Below are 9,026 nucleotides of genomic sequence, written 5' to 3'. Positions count from 1 at the left end.
ACCACCCATGTATACTTTACGAAAGGACAGTAGCCCGACGAGCATCCCGACGAGCATCCAGGTATGCTGAAAATGCGAGTTTTTCCTGCAGGATGTTATCCGGCAGTGAGTCAATAACCCTATTCATAATGGTTGCTTGGTCAGGCTGAGCCTAGTTTAACAGGCCTACATCAGGACGAAGCCCCTAAATCCTACCCAGATAGCTCGCAGGAACGTGGCAACTATCACTTAATGCCTAGAAATTCTTCATGTTTCAGCCGCTCCCATATCGGGACGATCAGAACCAGGAAAGGCTGCTGCTCCTTCAAGTGTTAGGCTATGCATGAAGTTGTATCGAGCCTAGACACCCTATTGGTATCTTGGGGGTTTGCTCAGCAGCTATGCCGCAACCATGGATTTGGCTGATCGTGCAAGCTGTTTCCGTTAAATCCTGAGTGCGTTCTTCCTAAGGCCTCCTAAACCAACATATGGATAGTGAATAGCTTGATACAAAGGATCACTCAACCCTAGCACTCAACTGACATGAATTAAGAGAGACGTATACGAAATATGACGCGCCAGTGATGAGGTCTCATTGCTCGGTACCATGCGATACCCCTCCACCGATAAGACCCCTCTACCGACAAGCAAAAAAAGTTTCCCCATACAAAATTCATTTTTTCAACCTCATAAGAAAAACTTAACAAAATTAGCAAAAATAAACTCATTTCCAGTATTTAGGCTAGAATTCAATATATTTTAATATTTTCTTAGCCTTTTAACGTCGCGGCCTAAGCAAATACATATAACAAGTAACTCTTCCGCCTCCGAATTTAAACTTTCATCCTCCTATATCCCTCCCACCTCGATCACATCCTCAACAGCCCCTATCTCTTTATTTACTTAGATTAGCTAGGGAATAGTCTCACTAGCCACTAGAGCCTCAGATAATATCATAAACTTCTTATTGGGATTAGATATAGCTTTTCTCCTCTTACCTCTACTTAACCGGCCGACTTCCTCCTCTAGACTAGCGATTCTTAAGCTTAGGGAGGCAATCTTTAATTCTTAGGCTTTAATCCCTTTCGATATCATAAAATACCATCTTCTAGTTAAAGGGCTCTTATTTTTACCTAAGTCTCTAATATAACAGCTAGTTTTTAGCATATTATCAGAGTCGAGTTACCTATCCCTAAGGCCCTCTAATTTAAGCATAATTTCCTTATTATCTAGTTAAATCTCTAGATATATAAGGGCTTTATATTATAAAATTAGCTAATTCTTAGTCACTCTCTAGCCTAAGAGGATATTTTTTAAAGTAATACCTACTTCCCTAGCTTTAATATAAGCCTTAATAAAGTTAACCTTATCTACCGATACAAAATCAATCATACTTACTAGTTTTTAGAGTTCTTTGCAATATATAGCCTTAGAGGCATTAAAAGCGCTATTATCTAGTAGTTATAGGCCATAAGAGCAATATGCCAGCAAGTAATAATAATATATATTATTTAAAAAGCAAGTAGCCATCTACTTATTCTAGATTTTAAGTTAGCGACATTTATAACCCAGACCAGTTAGGTACTTGCAGATACATGGCTTACATGGCCATCTAATATAATAAGTCTGGCATCGGACTTATCATCTAGTCGGATTTAAGGCAGATAGACCTCTCTGAGCCACTTAACTGCGATATGGTTATCTATCCAGCCGTTCTCAGAAGTGATAAAATGTTATTGAATTGCGCAGTGATGCTGGGTGTATGTTAATAAAATCAAGACTTTTATTTTTATTATTATAGTAAGAGCTCCCTAGGGGTTTATATCCCGTGCGATTCCATCTAGGACTTTCAACTTTTAATTTAGGACTTTTTAATATAACCCTGAAGTAAGGGGGAAGCTCCCAATTATTCCAACATAAAATACCAGTCGGCTATCTTCTTAAACTCATCGATAAACCCTTACTGCTAAAGCTCTTTGCCTTTAAAAATAATCCTAGGTTTTAAAAGACAGCTATCTATAGTCACGGCTTCAATAAAACTAGTCTAAGCGCGGGACTAGGAGCCTTTAAGGAAGGCCTTCCTCTTAGGATTACTACTGCCGATAACTAAGGAATCAAAGCCTAGATTCGCTATAGATTAATAAGTTTTATAGTAAAAACGATAAATACTCACTAAATCTAGCTATAATACCGCCCTCATTAATATTAACTATATTCTTAGCCTTAATCTAACTATACTCTCTCTCCCGGATATCAAAGTACTAATTAATAGCTATTAAAGTAAATAAATTAAATCTCGAGGCCTCCTAGCATTTCCCTATCTTCATCTTAATAGATAGATAATATTTCATAAACCTAGCTATCTAGTATATACTAATTACCCTTTCCCGGCCTTATTATCTCAAGAGGGCAGCAATAATAGCGCGAACTTAACTATAAGAAGGAGCATAGCCTAAGGCCTCTTATCAAAGTATCTAGGTAACTAATATAGACTCCTAAGACTTAGATAATAGCTAGGTAGGATAGGTATCCTCGGACTTTAACGGCAGACCTCTTAATCGGCCCGAAAGAGTCAGCTAAGGGATACCATACTTCTAGGCGGCTTAGTTCTAGGAGAGGCCATTATCTATAATATCTAATATTACTTTAATAATATCATCCTCTATATAAGATATTCGAGGCATTTTTAAGGCGATTATGGAAGGCTAGTATAAATAAAAATCCTATAAGCTTTAGGGAGGACTAGTCGTGGAGGAGGCTTTAATAGAAATATTATATTAGCGCCATGCGACTAAACCGCTTATATAATATAAAAAGGAATAGCATAATATAAAATAATATAAAACTCTTAATAAGATATAGCTTATTTTATATAAATAACTCTAATTTTGGCTAAGCACTATATAAGTAAAATTAGGCATTTTATATAGGGAAACTTTTTTTATTGCTTATCGGTAGAGGGGTCTTATCCGTAGAGGGGTATCGCATGGTACTTCTCTTCAGACTCTCTTCAATGAGTATCTGTAAAGTTTAGTCTCTCGCGAAAATGAACCCTTCATCAATGCCATGATTATAAGGTAACTATCATCGAATCTTTCCATCGCCCCAAGCTGTTCTAAGAGACCAAGCTAAACACTCTGCGGCTTGGTCCCGACTTCACGCTGGTCTGGCTTGAACAATAGTTTTTAGGCAACCAATATCCCCCAAGTTTTGACCACTATTTCCAAGTACTCTTTCGGCGGGTTGCAGCTTCGGTGTGGACGTGTGGATGATTCCGGCAACGCCGTGACGGAGTCGAGCATGGGTGCAGGTGCACCAAGACGGCTTGCCGGTGCCAGAAAGCACCCGGGCCGTACTCATAATCGCATCGGTTCGCCGTCGTAGCCAGAGTAGATCATCGGATCGCCCATGCCCATCGTGACTTTGGGGTTGGGGCACGACAGGACGTGAGGCTTGATGGGGCCAAAGTCGGACTCGACAAGGCCCTGGTATAGCAGGTCCGTGTTTCCCATGACGCCGGGCTGCTGCAGGAACTGCATGGTCAGGTCGCTGGGCTGGGGCTTGGCGCCCATGGGCCAGGCGGGGAAGTTGGGCATTAAGGGCGATTGCGAGGGGAACATGGCCGCGGCGTCAATGTCGGGAGGTAGAGGGGCAAAGTCGCAGTCACTGGAGCTGCCGGCGAAGCTCTGGGACGATAGGGTCATGGCGTTATCACCAAAGGCGGGCTTTCGGTAGTCATACTCGAAGTCGGAGTGATCGAACTCTGATGATGATACCTGCTCGATTCGGTTGCCCACGGAAGAGTCTGCGTCCTTGGCGGTCTCCTGCTGCTCGTTCTCCTTCTTCTGGCCCTCGAGCTGACGGGCCAGCTCAGCCATGCCAGCTTCGTCTTCAGGGAATACTGAATGCACAGGCAGGTCGATGTCGCTGTTAGGTTGGATGCACCCCAGCTTCTGGGCAATGTTGTGGATCACGGGCTGGCCGCAGCCGTTCAATTCAGGCTCACCCAGCTCCCAGGGATGGTTATTTAGGACCATTGAGTAGAGTTTGTGAACGGTAGCGATGAGAGCTAGTTGGGTGTTCTCGAGGACTTCGGCGTATCTAGCTTTGGTATAAGTGACATGTGGGATGCGTAAGACTTTGCTTTACATACCCTTGTGGCAGCTGCTTATACTCAATCTTTCTTCTGATGGCTGCAGTGCAGACTGAACCATCGTCCTTGCATCGCTTGCAGGGAAACTCGCCATCACACTTTACCGTGTCAGTGACGAGGGTTAGATTCTGATGTAGGATGAGAGATATACCTTAGTCTTCTTCATTCGGCATCTCTCGCAAGCCTTCCGGACACGCTTGTGGCGGCTGTCTATACCCGCGGTCTTAGAAACATGGTGATGGTGGCGAATGGTAGCATTACTGGAGCGGGCACGCTTTGAGGTGCGATGCATGGCCGATTTGGTACTTGAGGGGTTCTTCTGGAAAATGTCGACTTGGTATCCTCAATGGGAGGAGAGGGCAGGTTATTTGAACTATTGCTCGTATTGCAGGACGTGCAGGTTGTATGATACCCAGTCAAGGTACGTTTGGGTGTTGTTTGTTAGGGATTGTGTGAGTGAGTAAGTGGAAGGCGTTGTGGCCAACCAGGCAATGCAGCATAATGTTTACTAATACGAAAAAAGAGGTCGAAGGGAGTTAAGGGTATAAAGAGGAAAGACAAAAGAAAAAAATTGAAGAGGTCGGCGAACTTAATAACGGTACCCGAGAAGCAGTCTCAGTATAAACGCAAGCGCGTGTGACTGGCAATGGGAGTGATTTAAGACGGCACTGCTGTAGGTCTGGTACAAGCTGGCACTAGATTATGTGAGACGATGGGCCACTACCGCGGTGCTTGGTGGGATTAGTGATCAGGTTCCAGGCACCGCGCGCTTGGGTGGGAAGAGAGAGCCGCAGAGAAGTGAAAAGGAAGGGGGGCTAGAACAAAGGGAACCTCGCGCCACAAGCAGCCAACTGCAACACCAAGTTCGGGGTTTTAGGTACATTCTGCTCCATAATTGTGCTCAGGCCCTCCATAACTTCAAGAGGTACTGTGAAGTGTAAAGGAACGAAAAGGAGACAATATCGGTCAGATCCTTGCCTTTAGGTACTTCACCTCACCCCCAACGGCTCTTGAAAAACTCGAGGAGCGTAATATCAGTCACCCCTCCAATAAATTCTACCGCCCTATCACCAGCCGTTACCTGCCGAGGTTCAAGACGTCGTCAATCATAGAAGCGATTATCTGATGACCATCCTTTCCGGCACTAACGTTCTCCAGGACGTATATCCCTGGTGATGGATTCTGCTGTTCCACGGGATTCATCGCGGATGGCTTTGTTATTGTGACATCTCTATCCGTCCGCAGCTCTTAATAGGAGGGTCTATCATAAGTCCTTGGGGCCATGCACAGTTATTTCTTGTAACTGTTTTATCATGATCTCCAAATGTCTATGTAGTTGGGCAGTCGTATCGTGGAGTTTATAACTGCATGCTTCCAATGTGGACAGCGTGATAAGACAAGTTTGTCTGAGACCTTCTACAGATAGATTCTATGGCGACTTCCTTGATAAGGAAGTTTTGCATTCATCTATGCAGCCCAATGCCTGCCAATAGACATGTAGACATCTTCCCGTCTTATCCTGCTCATCTCCCAGACGTACCTCAGTCGCTGTTGACAAGTGTTGTTCACTAAGACTTATGCTCCACAGACCGTAATGGCAGAGGTTATCTTGCAGTTCTTGAGTGGGTTCTTTCCTTGGTTTTTTTTTTTTCCTTCGTCGTAGATGTAATTGATGACCGCGGGATGGGCTTCGGTCTCTTTGAGCTGGCGTAAAGTCGAAGCACTCATCCGTGACTAATGGCAAAGCACACGAATCAACTTAACAACATCAAGATCCTAGCAAGTTTTGAATTTTACTGCATGATATAGACGATGCCATAGATTATTGTGGCGGGCTGAGATCAAAGTTCAATGGTCTGGAGCCAAAACTAGCAGTTGCAGCCACTGGATCATCATGCATCACTCCAGAGGTCACTCCGCCAATACCGTTGACTGGGAAGTTACATCACTAGCGACTTCGTGTTAAGGTATTCTGATTTTGCTCATTTTGCTGAGAACGCTCGGCACAAACGGCAGCACTAGCAGTGTGTGCTTATCAACACGACTTGGATTTGTAATAACAAACAACTTCCGGGAGAACTTGAGTTTACGCTAGATTCCACCCTAGACCTCAGCACTTCGCTGAGGCACTTGGTCTACCTGTGCCAGTCGGTTTTCCGGTATGTATTGCCTACAAGTTTCTACCCTCATAGCCGACCATAGCCTCATCTACGGCGAGATGAGAACCAGCTCAAAGAGCTGTGATGAGGCGCTGCCTCCTCCCAGGCCGCCACCAGACGGGTTTAAGGTATGGGTTATGGCCTAAAGGGGGCTCTTTCTGCGGTGGATTTAGCACTAACCCGGCGCGAAATACCCCTCCCCTTGGCGTTGAACGCCCCAAGAGAAAGCGAACAGCGGCTGGAGGAGTGAGAGGAAGAACGACAGGAAGAGGGAGCGGCGGCACAGCGAGGCAAGTTGACGAGGCTGATAAGGCTGGCGAGGTCATAGAGGTTAAGACTGACGGGGACAATATTATCGCCCTGAACTAGACTCAGAGCGTGCATGTTGCCCTGCTTAACCTACTGCCAAATACCACTTACAACGTCTTTATCGGTAACCTCTTCTCGTCGTCAGACCTCTTCCGGAGCCTTCGTCGGCACGGTCACGATGCCACGGCATAACCCGGCCTAATTAGGGTATCTACAAAAAGCTCGCAGGCTACAAAATTGAGAGATAGGTCAGGGAAATGAGGGTTCAAATTTAATGAGATTAGGGTCGTCCCTACCCCTGATAATAAGGTAGGCGGCTGAGATAAGATTGTATGTGAAATCCTTACTGACTTGTCTCCTCCTTCACCAGGTCAACCAAATTGTAGAAGGATAATGCCCCCGTATTATTCTTATCAACCGTGTTCAAAGGCGATGAGAAAAGTGACCATTAGAAAAGGAGGCCATAAACAAATAACATAACGGCACGGCCAATACGGCATGTATTTGTTAATGAGGCAGTTAAGCTGATTCGGATCCCTATAATTACTGCTACTTATAACGATGAGATGAATCGTGTGGGCCGAGGAGAACAGATGAACGCATCTGCAGGCTATGATCATGCTGTTCACCGAGGTGCCTGGCAGGATCTCATCTGGTCCTTCCTGCTTGATGTGATCGTCATCAATAGCTTCATCATTCAGCTTGCCGGAGAGCTTGATTGGAAGCGATTCACAAGTCAGGTTGGATGGTGCCGGCACCTTCATAACGAGCATTTTAAGGCATTCCATCGAGATAGTCAATCGCGGCGAAGGTTTCGAACTGGGGACGATTTTACGCCTGCTGAACAGCATAAATATATCTCAAGAGGGTAAAAGTCAGATTGCCTGGATTTTCAGGGTATACGGCTTGGTCAACCTTGGTCACAAAGCCCTAGGAGGCCGTTGGCGGAGGTCAGCTGCAATAGAAGGAGGCCCCGGGCACGGCAATCGCGGAAAGGATGCGATGAGTGTGATATCGTGATTTGCAAGTCGCCGAATTGTTGAGACTTCTATCGCCATATCATTTAGATGGAAAACAATGTACCGCTCATCTAGCCCATTTTGATTGCCTTGAACCCCCTGGAGTGACCTGCGTGGAGGTTTCGCGCACTCAAGGGGATAGGAGTCTCGGTTTATACCCTCGGATCACTGGCCGTGGCAGCTTCGTTATCAAGACTAACAACCGTCACTAAAGGTGCGACATGGATTAATATAAGTTTAGGAGTTATAAACGTTCGATTTACTCCCCCCCTTTTTTCCCTATTTTTCTTTCATTGTAGTTACCCAGCTAGTTGTCACTATACTCAGTTGGGATCGTTACATCAATGTAGAGGAGAAACCTAAATTATGGACAGGATGTTTAATCTATCAGTATTGCAAGGCCTACAGTCGTATCTACTCGCACATTTTATCAGTCTATACGGAGTACGTAGGTACTCAAGCGCGCCCGCATTCATGTAGGCCAATTTCTCAGCAGCATTAAAGATTCACGGGGCGGGGGGAGATATGATGATTCTGATTAGAAACCTATGGCCCACGACGTTTGGTGTGCTCAAGCTAACACAGCGAGACCATCCCAACAGAGAGACTGGGACGACACTTCAAATGCTCCCCTCAGGGAATCCCTTCAAGCCACCGTGCCCGTATTTTGGCAGTTGACGGCTTCTTCCGCTATCGCTTACGTCTCTTATGGCCCGTGAACACAGTTGACAAGAATAACACGAGGCCACTGCCTTTCCACTCAATTTGGTTGGCCTAGGGGAGGAAATGACAAATCAGAGCTAAAACCGGTCGTATGCCATGAACTTCATGAATGGGTAGGTAGGGCGTTGGTCCTCTAGTTGAGAAGTCTTCCAATGGCCCTCGATCGTAATTTCCTTATGTATTCCAAGGCAAATCAGGGTTCCGGGACAGATGCATACTTCCGGCACAGAAGTTGGCTTCTAGTCCTGCAATCTTGAGCCAGGCTGTAGCTCTCGGTTCCAGCTATGCGGCCACCCCACTGACTAGCAAGCTGGCGACCCAGCTATTGGTGTATTTTACCCATTTCCCGACAGGGCAAATAGGCGCAAAGTGTTGGAAGAGATACAGTGGCTCTTGGGGCAGCTGGTTGACCCTAAGGTCGCGAAATTGCACGTTGAACGGTTGTTAATCGTAGCCGCGGTCTTCAGCCGTCGGAAAGTTGGGCCGGCAGCTACTATCAGCCACCTTCTCACGGCTACAGTTATCTTCTCTGATAAAGCTACTATCATTGTAAACATTGGCTGCTGGTATCTCTGAGGGATCTGTTTGAGAACTCATTGATATCTTCAAAATAATTTGTATGCGGTTTTGGCTATAAACGATTCATGATGCAAACTTAAGGACCCATGTGTTGAACGGGGCGAT

General features: G+C 45.5%; 1 protein-coding gene across 1 annotated transcript; it reads right to left on the bottom strand.

Moving 5' to 3' along the window:
• Window positions 1-3,335: 3,335 nt before the first annotated feature.
• On the bottom strand, window positions 3,336-4,424 carry MRS44_017284 (uncharacterized protein; the record flags this gene model as incomplete). Its single annotated transcript, XM_065617742.1, has 3 exons — window positions 3,336-4,080; window positions 4,133-4,230; window positions 4,284-4,424. The coding sequence occupies 3 exons, from the start codon at window positions 4,422-4,424 to the stop codon at window positions 3,336-3,338; spliced, it is 984 nt and encodes a 327-aa protein (XP_065473814.1).
• Between the last annotated feature and the right edge of the window lie 4,602 nt (window positions 4,425-9,026).

This window comes from Fusarium solani (assembly GCF_023522795.1).
Source record: "Fusarium solani strain SB1 chromosome Unknown bctg00000013, whole genome shotgun sequence".
NCBI classification, from domain to species: domain Eukaryota; kingdom Fungi; phylum Ascomycota; class Sordariomycetes; order Hypocreales; family Nectriaceae; genus Fusarium; species Fusarium solani.
The sequence above is the reverse complement of the archived record's forward strand: the minus strand, read 5'-3'. Positions and strand labels throughout refer to the sequence as shown.